General features: G+C 40.0%; 2 protein-coding genes across 10 annotated transcripts in view; one reads left to right on the top strand and one right to left on the bottom strand.

Annotated features, from left to right (window-relative positions):
* The window catches only part of B3GNTL1 (UDP-GlcNAc:betaGal beta-1,3-N-acetylglucosaminyltransferase like 1), a 112,772-nt gene extending 99,220 nt beyond the window's left edge, over positions 1-13,552 (top strand). For 4 of the 9 annotated variants that reach the window (XM_052687975.1, XM_052687974.1, XM_052687977.1 and 1 more), the window contains exons 10-12: positions 3,976-4,044; positions 6,079-6,153; positions 7,238-9,755. In XM_052687975.1, the coding sequence (XP_052543935.1) occupies positions 3,976-4,044; positions 6,079-6,153; positions 7,238-7,348 (255 nt within the window). In that variant the 3' untranslated portion in view covers positions 7,349-9,755. The other 5 variants (XM_052687981.1, XM_052687978.1, XM_052687980.1 and 2 more) reach the window with 5 other exon arrangements.
* Positions 12,957-15,686, bottom strand: part of TBCD (tubulin folding cofactor D) — a 109,336-nt gene continuing 106,606 nt past the window's right edge. Inside the window, exons 38-39 of the mRNA XM_052687967.1 lie at positions 14,586-14,670; positions 12,957-13,347 (exon numbers count right to left, since the gene is read on the bottom strand). Coding sequence (XP_052543927.1) covers positions 13,333-13,347; positions 14,586-14,670 — 100 coding nt within the window. The 3' untranslated portion in view covers positions 12,957-13,332. The remainder of the gene's footprint in view (positions 13,348-14,585; positions 14,671-15,686) is intronic.

Consider the following 15,686-nt stretch of genomic DNA (forward strand, 5'->3'; position numbering starts at 1 on the left):
CCTTCTTGATTCACACAGTTGACAGTGGTTTAGTATTAGCATTTCTGCAAGACTGAAGTCGAACAGACCTTTTTTTGTTTAAAACACATCCGTCTTGTCTATAATTTGCAGCTGAAGATGGAAACCAAATGTTTTTGGGACACTCCATATGCCTGGAGGGTTTCTGAGCTGTCTTGTCCACTCTTTTATTCTCTGTCAAACTTTAGCTAAAAAGAGAACTTGAGCATTAACATTTTGTGTCATTTCCGATCGCTGAAAATAGTTCAAGTAGTGAACAGAAAAGGAGGGGAAAGGACAAAATAAGCATCAGCTAATTAGTGGCATGGAAACAGCACTGTGCACATCCAGCCCATGAAACTTCTGTATTCTATCCACTGGCAAAACTGAAAGCTTCAAGAAAGTATTTTGTATGCTCTTTTTCCTAGCTCGTTTACCATTTAAAGCCATCCATAGCCATGTACTTGATGCTCCCAAAAGCAAGAAATGCTTAACTTTTGTAGTATGTGAAAGACAGTATGAGAGAATGAAGTGGGGAGTGCTCAGAGAAATCAAGGGCAGAATATTGCACCCACCTTTACTGCGGAGCACAAGATAGGAAGCCAGTAAGAGAGCTCACAGAGCAAAGGGAGACAGATGGACTTTAAAACCTTCAGTTTAGTCCAGGTATAAAGATCCCAAAATGAAGGATCTATTCTACCACTCGTTATTTTAGACCACAGGTAGTATTTCATGCTGAAATACGGCAGGGAGACTTCTCTGCTGTTTGCAGACACGAAGGTGCTTTTTTTTGAACTGCCATTTTGTCAGTATAGATTGTGAGGCATGCATACCTGAAAAATTCCTGGTAGAACTTTCCTACTTGTGTGTCCTAGAGAAATAAGAGACTTGCAGTGGTTCCCATGGCGTTATGTCTCAAGGCAGCTATATTTTGCATGTAGTAAGGGGAATTTTGGACGTTCAATACTTAGAAGCTAATTTTGCGTGTTGGATCCTGGCATGAATGTTGTTTTCAGCAAGTTTGGTGTGTATGTGTGTAAAGAGGGAAGATGATGATGTCTTTAATGGAGTAGTGTCTTTAATGGGTGCATGACATGCATATTGGGAACTTAGAGAGAGACGCAGCTTTTGTTGTGGTGTAATGCTAACTGGGTGCAATAAAAGCAACATCCTGATACTGAAGTCAATCAGACTGTGACTGAGAATTGCTTGTTGTCTTTGTGGTTCCTCTTATGGCATGCTGAAGATGTTTCTGCCTCTGTGTGCCCCTTGGTCTGTTTGTCATTACTTGTATCTATTTAAACTTGCATTATAATGCTTTGCTTTGCTTTGTTTTGACGTGAATAGCCAAAATTGATTTAACATTTGCAGAGATGTATATTAACGTGCTTCCGAGGCTTTATACAAGTAAGAGTGAAAGAATTATAAATAGTAGAATCAGGAAGGTCAGTAGAAGTTTAAAATGCATGGAGGACCGTGTGAGCAGTAGGAGACAGAGAGAGAATGCAATAGAGAAGATTCCTTGGTCTGATAGTCCAAGCCTGTCCCTTCACACTGTGCTTATTAAAAGGAACCAGCCAGAGGCATGCTTTTACCTTCCCCAATTTTTTTCTCCTAGATTTGAGTAAATAACTGATCTTTAGAGCCACGTAAATATTCTCTTAAGAAGGGAAAAGCTTTCTCCATTGCCTTTATACCGCTGTTAATGTGTGTTACAACCTATAACTATTACTTATAGTAATTATGTAGCTTGTGAATCACACATAGATAGCTGTCATCTCATTTTTAGTGGAGAAAAACAGCAATATTTTGTTTTGTACCTGCACAGATTTGTGTGTTGTTCAAAACAAAAATGCATAAACACTTGTGTATTTCCTTAAAACTGATGTGTGGCCTGAAGGCACATACATCAGTTTTAAGGAAATATACAAATGTAAGCTTCAATGATGCCATGTTGTCAGTTGCATTGCAGATGAGTTATTTTGCTGGGAGGAAGGAAAAAAAAACTTTTGAGACTGTTTTGTAGCTTTTATAGTGCATAATTTCCTCCCCAGAAGCTCCTGTACGGGTAGATGAACTTCATAGGAGATGCAAGATAGGAGCCTGTTAGTGCAAGAGAGAAACAGGCAACATGGGTAAACCTAACAGCTTAACGTAAATATCTCAAGTAAGCCTGATGCCTTGAGTCCCCTTCTTGAATAAACAACTGCGTGCAAGTCCTGAATTTGTCTCCAGACAGATTTTCTTTAATTGGAAAATAGTGTGTGGCAGAAAAATTGTTGACTTACATTTTGGCCACCCACGTGGTGTACATTCTGTCAGAAGATTTGCCCATTGGAGTCTGGCCTCTTTTCTAATACTGCAGATATCAGATTTAAGGTGGCTGAATCCACTGAAAATTAGATGTGCAGATACTTACCAGCAGAAATCTTGAATGAAGTTTGCTATGCTCAATTCTTGCTCATCTACAGGCCACACCTTCTGTTTTTCAGTTACAGTAAGCTATAATGATGGCTGGGGAAAGCAGAGTTGGGGAGGTATTAATTTGTCCAAGCACAGAGACAAAAGAGAACCTAGGGAAGGTGCTGGTTCTTTGTGCTTGAAGTTACTTGCGATTAGGGCTGTCTAACCCAGCCACAGAGACTTTGTTCAGTGTCTGTTAGCTTCCTGGTACTTCCCTGCGCTCCCTTTCTAGTTCCATTGTAAAGTCTGAAGCGTGGGCTGTGTCCTTAGTGTGACCCCTGCATCAGGAGCACCCAGAGCAGCAGTCTGGATTTACTGGCCTGAAACATGATTCAGCTCCTCCTTCAGCTCCAAAGTGAAAATTAATGTTTCCTTAACGTTCTTTTCTTTGTTGGTGAACCAATAAAGGATGCAAAAGTGCAGCATTAGGACACTAATGCTGTTGCATCAGTGTCCCCTATTGTGCAAACAGAAGGAGGTCATTTTAGGTAAAATAAAATATCTTATGCAAAGGAGGAAAATGGAAGGGATGGAGGTAGGTACCGAGAGCCAGCCAGCCTTCTGCAGCTTCTCTAACTTAGTAAATTAATATACAGCTGTTTGGCTGTTCAAATTTTCCCAATGTTAAGTGGTGTTAATCAATTTTTAATGCAACGATTAAAAAGATAGGAAAGCTGCTACCCAGCTTTCACCAGAATAATTGATTTCTGCAAGACCTTAAATACCTTCACCGTTCTGCTTCAGTGTAAAAGCTCTGTGCAGATGATACAGATAGATCCAAAGGAAGTCAGAGGAAAACATAGCTACATTTGTTTTTAAAAGTCTTACAAAATGTTACTGACATTTGGTTTAATGGTTCCAGAATGAGGCCACTGTGTATTTTGGATTGCAGGCATTTACTATGCCTGTGTATTTGTGGGGAATACAGATTAAAAAAATGTGAAATATTTGGCAACAAGGGCTATAAATAATGCTTCCATAACTACATTAAGAATAACAAAAACACAGCAGTAAATGTATGTATTTAAACAACAAAATCTGCTGGCGTTTTCAGTTGAAAAATAGGGACAAAATCTAGAGATAAACAGCAGACCTGGGGTGTTATGGCTGAGAACTGAAGCTGGTATTACCAGAGCATCCATAGCAATAGTGCAGCACTGTGTCTTGTATCTTGCAGTAGGTGATGTGCTTGGACTGGACTGGCAGGTATGTGTGATCAAATCTGAAGTGTTTGGTGGAAGTCCTGCAATGAGGAGGTCAGCCTCTGTCTTTGCTTGGCGTGTCGCTGAGGATGTGAGGTTAATGATCTCATGTGTTTTTTCTTACACAGCATCTGTTTTCACGATCAGGAAAACACAGTCTGCTCATAGCCATCTCCAAACATTGCCTATCTCACTAAGATGTACATGGAAGTGATTTAATATGTTTTAATCTCCATGAAGACCATGGCGACCAAGTGAAATAGCTGCTGATAGCAAAGAATGGCATTGAACCATTCTGCTTCCTTTTCTCCAGGTAACTGCGTTTTGCGATGTTGATGAAAAGAAAATAGCAAAAGGATTCTACACTTATGAAGAATCTGAGGTTAGTTCCTTTTGCATTCGTTGCTGTGATCTGAAAATGTTCTGAGAAAACTGATGAAAGAATATAGCACAAATGTTTAATATGATATGGCAGCTCATTTTGGTAGGAGACCATGACTGGTGGTTAGAGGTAAGGAGGCCGTGACTGTGTAGGAAGCTAGAGAGCTGGAGATCAATACCACAGAGCCAACTATGGAGCCAGAATCCCTGTCTGAATGAGACTACCTCATCTGTAATGGTGACAGAGGAATTGTCTCTGAATAGTTTTGTTTCAGGTCAGATCAAAACCAGCACAAGGTGTGATTCTTCAGGAATGGGTTTTATAGAGATGCCTCTAGACCTCACAAGAAAGAACAAAGAGGGATGAGTGGGAGGACTTACAGACACAAACTTCTTGCCCTAATGAAGAGGGAAGTAGAAGGAAGAACACGAAGATTTGTGAGATGGTATTTCCACTGTTAACAAATTGTGATGGCAGCAAACCTCTTCCCAAGGGGTCATCTTCCAAGTTGAAGCAGACAGGCAGGATTTCAGTTAAATGAAATCAGCTTAAAAAGACACATGTATATTCTGATGGGATAAAGTATTGCCTTCTCTGATGGTTTTTCTTTTAGATGAGAGCATTTCGCTAATGATGGGCCAAAGTCTAATGTCTACTAAGTAGAAGAAAAATTCAGTGATGAATTGTAACTTATCTATAGGTTAATTATAGTCATACTGTATCTAAATAAGACTTTAACTGATAGGCTCCTTTCGAGCCTAGAATTGTAGGCACAAACACTTCATTCCACTGAGAAGGAATAATGATATTTAGATAGCAATAAACAAATCACGTAGAAAAAGTTGTTTTATTACACTGTTAATTTAATGATAGCAATTAGCTCCAAGATCTGGAGTAATTTCACCCGGATTCAGGCCCTCGAACAGTCAGTGACATGACAGCTCTCAGGTTCACTGGGCACTGGGTCAGGTCCTTGGGAGTGCAGTCTGATGCTGTGGCTCAGCTGGTTTAGCTGCAGGGTGGTCTGACCTCAGCCCTGCACTCCCACTGCCTTGTTTATACTGGGTCTAGCAGTCTTGTGGCTAAAGGATGACAATTCAGTTTGCTGATCTGGCAGAGAAGGAACCCTCAAAAGAAGTTTTCCAGCACGTTATCTTGTGAATGAAATTACCCTGAGGTTGCTGTGGGAGGGATGAGGGAGCATCTCCTCAGATGCAGCTTGTGATTAGACTAGAGTAATTATAAAATCAGACTCTGTACTGGGAGAGGGCTTCCAGCTGCAATCAGAATTGAGGATTTTGACCAGGAACATGACTCATCACCTCTAGTTAATAGTAATGCTATGGGCATTTCTGTTGCAGATCTGTGCTTATGTCTTGCTAACATGTAGCCATTCTCCCAGATCAATCATAAATAAGATTATACTACAAACTGTTGTGAATCCTTAGAAAATTCTGCAGCTTGGAGCCCTGTTGAAGTTTAGTTGAGCATAAGCCATTTAACAGCTCTAGCTAAAAGGGAAGGATTCTGCTTTTATATTTGCTGCTTGCCTTGTGCCTGCTTTGCTCCTGCTCTGATGGCACATTAAGCTGATTCAGCTCACTAAAGGGGTAGAACCAGCTCAAAAGAAAAACAGGAAAAATATATATAGTATGTGATGTGATAGGCTGTTATAGCAACCTGCCTTGTAGTTAAATCCAAGAGGAAATCATTTGGGGAGAGGGCTAAAAGGCAGATAACCTGAAGGAGAGGAATGAGAGCTGCTCCTTTCAACAGCAGAAAGCTCTTAATTAAGATCTGTGTAATGTAGTGCATAACTTCATTCAAAGAAAAACAATTATGTTGAAAGGTAATGGAAAGAAAGTAATGGGTTCTTGAAATGACTGGGGAAATGGTGAGTGGAAACGTGATCATGTACACTATTTAAAAATAAGGTCTTAAAATTCCCTTCTCCTCTTTTACTGCTTAGTAGCTCCTAAAACTAAAACAAGTGCCTGTTTGTGCTGCTGAACTGTTTGACTGCTCTGCTTGCAGGAGAGACCAAAACCAAAAATTCCTATATGTCACTTCAGAGAAGCAACTCCACCTTTCATTATCTGTGTGAAGCAGGTGAGCACCCTTAGCTGTGTGTACAAAATCAGTAATTGCTCCTTATTATCATCAATTTCTATGTAACTGTTTTCCCAGAAGTCTTTACTGTACAGCTGAAGGGCCCTTCTAACAAACTGTGCAGAGTACTTCAGGGTTTTAAAACAGCAGCATTAAGAATTGTAATATTAAGAATGATAAAAATTACAGCCTGGGTAAAGGAGCTTGGATCTGTTCTCTATTCTTGCCCGCCATTGTATGCACAAATAAGTACATATCATTGGTCACCTGCTCTTGTTTATTCCTAAAATATTGCAGCCCTGTGAGTTTCAAAGGCTTTATTTTTTTTTTTTAATCAGACCTTGAAAACTATTTTGTTTGGCACTGTGAATTCTGACACCATTTCCGTGGCTGACAGTGGTAACATAACTAGAAGATTACCAGCAGCAATTGTGCTGCTATATTTAAAATAATAGCACAGCATAGCGGGGTAACACAGAAGATTAAAGCAAAATAGCAACTATGCTGTAATTGTAAATATTAATTAAAAAGTCTCTGAAAGTAACTAAAACTTGAAGCTATGTAGAAACATGGATATTTTAAAACTGTTGTAGATTTGTTTGAAGATAAATGAGCTGAATCACATCTCATACAGATCCCTGTTAACTTTGCCCTCCCAACTTTACAGCCAACTCTGAGATCATAACTTAGGTTGTAAAGCCAGACTGAAAGTACCTTAGGGCATTGCTGTGTAGTGCTGGTTGATAAACTGCTGGATCAACTAGTGATATTACAACTAATTTAATTTTTCATACTATGTATAATGGTGGGTGGAAGCCCCTAGACAAAACATCTGTGCAACCTGTTACAAAGCACATCTAATTTGTGAAGCCCTTACAATGAGGCTGTTGTACAACATCTTGCCTTAAGACAAGTGATTTCAGTGTATTTTCTGCTATTTGCCACTGAGCATTTCCTACTTACCAATCCACAAATACTGCAGGCCATAGTCTCTTTCAAGCAGTATTTTTAAATTGTAAATAGGATTTGACCTACTTGAAATACTTTTAGAGCTTGTGAATTTCCTTCTAATGTGTCTTTGGAGCTGCTTACTTTCTGGGAGAACATAATGAAGCCAACAGCCAGCCATTCAGATGGGGCTGCCTCTACAAAATGCAGGCAGGTCATGTCCTTGCCCATCTCACTTTGTGACTGAGACACGCAGGTACTGCTAACGTTGGTGCTATAAGACCTGATGGCAAAAACACCCCAGTGCAGAGGTGAATGAAAGTCAGTGTGCAAGGAGTTGCAGCAGCGTTGTACCCTGGGAGAACGAGAGGGGCCAAAGGGACAAGAAAATGATGAGAATAAACTTGCATAATAACGTAGTGGGAGCCCTCAGAGCTTGCCTCTGTGTAAGTTTTAAATGTACCTGTTAATAATACAAACCTCACCGTACCCCTCTGTCATTATGCCATATTATTGGTGTGATATTATGAAGATAAGGGATCGGGTTAGAAGGACACAGACGTTTATAATGAAGAGCTGAAACCAAGTATTTGCCTGTAGTGCTGAATATACTGTTATTACCTGAGAAACCTCGGACACAGTGAGACAGACAGACAACGCAGGTATCTGTACCAAAGTGCAGGACGTGTAAAAGCCAGGAGCAAAGGACTCGGAGGGTCTCGTCCAGCAGAGTTGTGAGTCGCACTCCCAAACCCAGCCTGCTGGACCCTCCTTTCTGCTACCGCTGGGTTTTGCAGCTGATCCTCAGGAAGTTTTACAACCTCTCTTTCAGCCATTGTCATACTTGCTGGATTTAATTACTGTTATGAGTCTCCGTGGAGGCAGTTGGAATCTACAAAATCCCATTCTTAGTACTTGCGAGGTTGTGCCGGGATTGAAATGGCCACGCTTTTCAGTAGTAGTTTTGTCATGGAAAGTAGTCTTCTACCAAAACAAAACAAGCTGATAAATGTCTGTGGTTTAAAATATTCAGGTATCCTGTCTGCAGCAGCTTTCAAACTTCTGGGTCTGACCGCTAAAGGAAATGGTTTCTAAATGGGCTGAGAAGAGCAGAGTGTTGAACTTTCATTCATCTGCGCTGCTATTGTGCGGGCCACAAAATGCCGCGGGTTGGCCTTTGCTGTATTTATAGACGGAATTTGCCTTGCTTTCTGTGCAGCCCACATCTGAAGGAACAGCTAAAAGCAAACCTTCCCAGCTGCTTTGCTTTATTCACCTCTCTCCATTTCCCCTTCCAGTGCGTTTTTCAAACAAAGAAATATGGTAGGATGCATACGCAGATAAATGTTAAGACCGCATCAAATGAAAAATGTTCTGTACTTTCTGATAGCTGTTTCTGCCTCTCTGATTCTATTCACTTGCATACATCACATGGAACTCTGCCGAAAATGTTGATGTTAGGAGCTAAGTCCCAAGGTGAGGTGATAGACATGACCACAACAAAACAAAGTTCTTCTGTCCATAGGGTGCTGTGCGGGACCTACAAAATCCGAGTGTTTGAGAGGTTACAAAGTGTCCGTGTTTTCAAACTAAGGGTGAGGAGGTTGACCCAGCTCTGTGTTTCAGGTCATGCTGCTAACATAGAAAGATTCCCAGTGAGTGTAAGGACGTTTCTTGTGCAGCCAAACAAACGTGTGGATGCAGCCCATGCAGCCTGGCTGGAGTCCCCTGCTGGAACTGCTTCTGTGTGGTGTGGACTTGTTGAAGTTGATGCAAGGCAGAGCTAGCTGCTGAGACCTTCCACTGATTTACTTAAACAGAAGTCATTAACAAGTTTGTAAACATCCCAGACTTCCGAATTTATTATTTACAAATATAGATTAACCAACATCCTTCTGAAGAAGTGTTCTGGGGCCTTGCTGTTTTTTGTTCTGCCTTTCATGGTTGAGAATTATTTTTAGTAGTGATACAGACAAAACCTGCATGTTTATAAGCAGCTCTAAGAGGGTGATTTTGAAGATTAGATATGTTTATTAAGTGGTGGTCTGCAGGAGTTGACCCTGATGGCTGTGTACTTCAAGCACTGTTTGCTTATTTATTTTCTCTGGCAGCTCCTCCCTAGCGCAGTATGACTGTGTTACCATGTAAAATCATCTTTGAAAAAGCAGTCACACTATTTGATTTTTGTTGGGTTTGCTTTTAAAACTGCTTCACAAAGGGCTGCAGCTGAAATCCTGTGTGTGTGCATCATGGCTTCAGCTCATCACAGTTGTGCACCAGCCTGCAGTACCACTTCACCTAAGGGTCTGCACTGTGTATTTTCTCTTGCTTTGAGGTGAAAGCAAAATGCTTAGAAATCACTTACTGTACCCTGTTTTGGCATGGCTTCCAAGTGCTTGAAATGAAAGGGATTTTCTACTATTCTGCCTCAGTAATTAAACTAGTTCAATTGTGTGAAGTATTCAGGAAATTTACTGTTGACCAGTTATTGTGAAACACTGCCTTGTTCTGTCACCTCAGTCTTGCGGTCTGGGAATGAAAGGTTTGTTTTTAACTCTTCTGCTTAATTTAGCATCTGGGCTCTTTTATTTTCATTTTTAACCCTTCTTCAGAGCAGGTTGATTTTTTTTTTTTTTTTTTTTTTTTTTTTTTTTTTCCAGCACCGTTTCCTACCCCAAGTCCAAATTTGGGTAATCTTGGGTTTATGAAATCATTAGAGGAGACTAAAGGTCATGATCAGGACCTGCATTTCTAAGTAGAGTTCTCTGTTGATGTGAGTGCTGAGTCTCGCACTTGAACCAGTGGAAGCCTGGGATCTGAACTGGATTGCAAAACCAGGACCCAGTCCTTCGAAGTACTAAATGCTGTCAAGTATTCTTAATATCAAGAGGTAAAAAAAGAACAAAACCATACTCAACATCTTTCACACTCAGGCCCTTATCACTCAGGTAACCAATAGCTTAGATAGGTAAAGTGGAGCTCTTGCTTTAAAAATCTGCTGCCATCAGACCTTTTCTGCCCTTCTCCAAGTTATGCATTAGCTGTTATCATTGTTCCTTTTAATTGTTTGTAAACAACAGTGCTCAAGTAGCTTTAGGACTCTGGTGGATTTGTTTTTGTTGAAGTTCTGGATCAGATAATGTTGTCTTTGTATACTTTGGCATTGCCAGTGAAAACTGAGAAACACTGCAGGTAGAAGATACTGGGATAGGAGAAAAGGGAGGGAATCTTTGAGCCTGAGCACAGCATGCTGGTTTGAGCCACGCTTTGAAATATGCAGTGTTTCCTATATAAATTTAAGGAGCAGGTTGGAGGGGACAGGGCGGGTGGTTCTGCAGTTGGGTGGACTGTTGATGGAGATGGCCTTGTGTTCCTTGAATGGAGGGCTTCTAAGAAACACCTATATGCTGTGTGAGCAGTTTTATAAGCATTGCAGCAGATGGGTCCAAGATGAGCTGGAAGCTGAATGTTCTCTATGTGAGTCAGAAAACTTTATTTCTGAACTCAGATATATAGAAAGTCCCAGAGCAATTTTATTGAAGCCAATTATTCTAGCCTAAGTCCAGCATTCCTCCTCCAATTCCAGTTTTGTTTGGGCTCTAGTTTTGTAACTTCCTGTCCAAAACACCTGCAGGGTGTTGTGCAACTTCAATATTGCTACTCTGGACCATCCAAAAAAACATAAAGTTTTCTGTACTATTGTGAGGTTTAATTCATTTCTGTGATATTCCTGAAGTAGAACTCGGTGAGGCCAACACAGAAATGTCAAAAACACTGCTGTTGGCATGTTTTCTTTTAATGACATCACAGCTGTGTTAGGATCTGTATTGCTGCCTTGAAAAATGACTCATGGAGCAAACCCACCAGGTTCCTGTTAAGGTAACGACAGCTTAAAAGGAAACACCTTCACCTAAGCAAAGTATTTCAGTTGCTTGATGAAAGGTTTGTTTCATCAGCCAAGCCTAATCACTGTTCAAAATCTACAAAGTCACTGTTGTATCAAACTCATTCCCTTGGTCTGTTCTCTGCAAATGCCTACACTGGAAAACAAAATACCCAGAGTTGCAGATGTTTATCTTCAGAGCTCTCAGTGTAGTCCTCATGTTCTACTTCAGTGCATTAGAATGATGAGTTGTCTGACATCCTCCCACAACCCCAAAGATACTAACCTGAATGCTAATTTCTCAACATGTGCCTAATTTTTGAACAGATGCATTTCTAAGCTTTGTTCTACTTACGTTCAACTCTGCAAATGGGACTTTTTCCCTGTGGCCTAAAGAACCAAATTAGCAAAGCCTGTTACAACCTGTAATACTTTTGTCCAGTTTTTTTGTCTGGTTTTTGTGTTCCCCCCCATAGGATTTGACAGGAGGAGCATTTGAAATGAACTTGAACATGTTGAACTTGAAAGAAGGGATGGATTATTATCACTTTAACTAAAGGCAAAGGTAAGGCAGCAACATCAAAGCTGTGTGTTATGTCTGTATCAGCACGTGCAGGAAGACCAGTGTTAGAAATTCTTAGTAATTTGTGCTTTACTGATCTTTATTCCTAGTAGCCCTTTGTAAGGGAGGTACTAAGAACACCACTATAGAGGTATTTACTCATTTTACTATTGCCCAGCACTGACCTACCAAGCTCATTTTGTTTGTTAAATTGTACTTCTAATTGAAGTAATCATCAAATAAGGGCCAGAAGACTACAACAGCACTGTTACCATAGGGAAGTCTTAAAAATACATCAAGGAAAGCCTATAACCATGCAAGTGTAAAGAGAGCTTTCTGTCAAACCTTAGCTGGGGCCCTCAACCTGTCCCTGCTATTGGCTTCATCTGCTACTGAGAGCAACAGCTGGCACTTCATGGGTGAAGTACAGCAAGTACAGCATCCTCTGATTCAGGGCTGTTAGAAGCAGGTGTATGTGTAACATCAGTTGGCAGGCACATGATTACTGCATGCAGATATATTTCTCACTGGACCTTCTCTTATTTTTTTGTGCTTAGCAGGTCCTGCCACCACAACTTGTATTTTTCATGCAGTAAAACTCTGCAAGAGCAAAATGAAAAATTATACTACAGTATATAAGGCTCTTAATGACAGCCTAACAGGAAGAGTGACACCTGCAAGAGCCAATGTGCTGCACAGAGCCACGAGGCCAGCTCAGTATTTGAACTGAGTACTCATTTGTTTAACAGTTAGAGAATACCATGCATAGACTTACGTTGAACTTCATGTGCCAGGTTGCAAGCTTAGTTAAGAAGTTTTGAATAACATAATGCCATTTGCAGTATCTTAAAAAAAATCTTGCAGTGACACAAGTGTAGTTTTGGAAATGAACACCTGCACTACACCATAGCAGGTACTCCACAGCTTCTCTTGAAATTTTCCTTTCTTTCAGATTTTCCCAGATGTGTGTGTATGTACTGTCCCTGATGGCTGTTCTATCTGCAGAGCAAGGAGAGAGGAATTCCCTAGAACCATCAAAAAACAGATGTAGTGACACCAGGTTACCTGTGCATCTGCCCTACAGTCACAGTAATGTTACTGAAGATAAATGTTGCAATTATTTTGTTTTATGGTCCATAAGGAATAGTCTGAATTCCTGCCAGTTGCTTGAAGTACTGATTCCTCTCTAGTGAGGGAAAAATGAAAATGAAACTTCAGTTCCTAAAGCTAGTTTACTACATTTGCTTGAATAACACTTTGGCATTAGTTGAAGTGAAACTTAGGATTTTTTGTTTGAATATGATGTACAAATGGCATACTTGCCTGCACATATAAACTCTCCTAAAGATGAAGTACCAGTAAGTATAGCCATTCTTACCTCCAGCAAAAAAAATTCTTTTATAAGAGTAATGCAGTCAGTTTTAATATTTAATGTGTAAACAGCAAGCGCAGGTTGAATGACTCCATTCAGAACTGGAGAAGTGTAAATCATTGACACAGGGAAAAGAAAACAACTGAAACCCAACAGGTCAGCTGTGCCAGAGCTATGAAGCTATGAAGACAAACTGCCATCTTGTGGCTACAGATAATGAATTAAGAAAAAAACGACATAATTGTTGCCCTCACAGGGTCTGCATATCTGCACGGTGCCGTAAGACAACTTCTGCCTCTTATTTTGTTCACCAGTGTACTTTGCAGAGATGCTGAGAATCCACCGTGTTGAGATGCCACAGCAGCACCTGAACCAAGAGCTTGGATTTACGAAGCAGAAGCCAGCGCTGCGACTTCACTTTGCTGAACTCTGCAAGAGAGAAAAAGAGGTGGAGCAGCACATACTGCAGTCTTACCAACTGCACAGTTGTGTATGGAATTAAGTAAACTAAAGAAGAAAATGTAGAAATCTGAAGTTAAAATTTTTAACTACCCATCAGTAAATTTGATTTGTACAGGTTTTTAAAGGAATAATTGTTTATTTATTTCAATAAAATTAATTCATCTTTTCATAATGCTTGGCATTCTCTGCTGCTGTTTGTTCTTGAGCTCCTGTGTGCAAACCAGCTGGCTGCAGGTAGGACATGAGGACAGCTGCAGCAAGTCTTTCAAGTTCACTAAGTGTCACTTTTAGAGCAAACTCTAAGTTCTCTGGCTGGGCTACGCACAGTACTGTAACAGCTCTGTGCTTTTAATGTATTGAGCACTGGCATTTGCTTGCCAGATTGATGCACTGCTAAAGAAACCTTGAAATCTTTCAATTAGGAATGCTCTTTCACAGCAGTGTCTTCTAAAGAAATCCCTTCTTCTACCATTGCTGGGTGATTCCAGAAAGAAGAAAGGATTTTGCTGTGCTGAATTTCATCACCTACAACTGGAATAGTTCCTGTTATTATCCAGTAAGTTAGTGCTTGAGATGAACGTGCTAAGACCTAACTAGTTTCCTTCTACATTTGTTACTTATCTTGCTTACTTGAGCCTCACCAGCAGAACAGAACGACCTCTTCCAGAAATTAAAGCAGGAAGTTCTGCCTTTCTAGAAATACTGAGTGGATGGGCAATTGCAAACTGTCTGCAGTGAAGTGGAAGAAAAAAATCTACACCTGATCTATTGTCTTCTTATCAATGTGAATGAACTTAATCCAGAATATATTCTCTGTGTTAGAGTTCTGTGATTTGCACCAACAGCACACCTTATAATTTTGCTGTTAAAATGGAGTGAGATGCTGTCATCCTTTTTTTTCTTCCCTAGAAAGGGCAGTCAAACAGTTTTTGAAACATCTGTGCTGTATTATTTCATTCTTGCATTTTGACTCAGATGTCACACTGCAACTCTGGAATGCTTTAAGAAATGAAATTGGAAGGACTTGAGAGAATAGTTTTCAGCAACTCCATACACTCTGTAGTTAGCTGAGGACATTCCTACATTCATGAACCTGTGAAGGACTACATCTGTTCCACAGAACTTACCAAATGTCCTCAGTTACTGGAACAACTGATCATTGCAGTGCTTCTTCCCAGAAGCTCAGGAGCACTGCTGCACCTTACCTTGGTTACCAGCTGTGGTTTGGGCACCTTCAGGAGCTCACAGAGGTGGTTGCGTTTCTCTCGTAGCTCTGCTACTTCAGCTTCCCTGCACAAAGAAGCAAGTTCCAAGCACTTCAAAAACACAAACCCAATGCTGGCCGTGTAAGTATCCTTTTTTTAATTTATCACTATGCTTCTGTCTGTTCTTTCCAGTATATTTCCATCTACATGCTCTTGTTACCTGGCATTTTTAGAAAACTGTAAGCTTTTTGCACCATTTTAAGCCAGACAAACCATCAATACCCAGCGAGCTCCTCCAGAGATGGCAGTTAGGAGTTCAACTCCTAAGATTATTCTTTTAGACTTTTTTTTATTTTGGAAAGTAATTTTCTTCGTAAAAGCTTTCTGATTAAAAGTTCATTAATTTATTCATTTATAGCTGCTTTTTATTTAGAAAACACCATATCAAGAATGTAACGAAGTGTCACTGGATTTGGAGAACGTGCTGCCATGCAGGGAGGCATTCTCCTGAACTGAAAACCCAGATCTAATGCTAGCAGAACTTCTTAAAAGTTACAGGAATAACAAAACATTTACAAGATAATTTCCTCAGCAGTGGTTACAAAAAGCTCCAAATGCCAAAAATCCAAACATGACATTCTTTTACAGATACATTTTTTACAACATCATAACTGAAATGCTGCTCAATCAGCAAATACAGTTTGCTTTTCTTAAGCCTAAATGAGTGATTGGAAAAATTAACTCTTAGCAAGTAAACTGATTCCAAAAACAGAGAAAAAGCAAAAGTACAAGTTAGTGAATTAAAAGTAACCTGAATAATATGTATAAAAATATATTTGGACACTTGTGGATTATAGAATCATCAAGGTTGGAAAAGACCTTCAGGATTACCTGTCCAACCATCAAGGTGACCTGCCACAACCATCAGTAAACCATGTCATGGGTCACATTTAATACTGGAAACTTTCCTGTAGCTAAAGAAAATGTTATTATGTATAGTGTAATTGTTTAAACTTGGAATTGTACAATTGTAAGATTAGCTCTCTGTAATTCTAACAAAGAAAATGTTACAAGAATGCATATTCCAGTCACTACTGTCTT

This window comes from Tympanuchus pallidicinctus, unplaced genomic scaffold (assembly GCF_026119805.1).
Source record: "Tympanuchus pallidicinctus isolate F22 unplaced genomic scaffold, pur_lepc_1.0 scaffold23, whole genome shotgun sequence".
NCBI classification, from domain to species: Eukaryota; Metazoa; Chordata; class Aves; order Galliformes; family Phasianidae; genus Tympanuchus; species Tympanuchus pallidicinctus.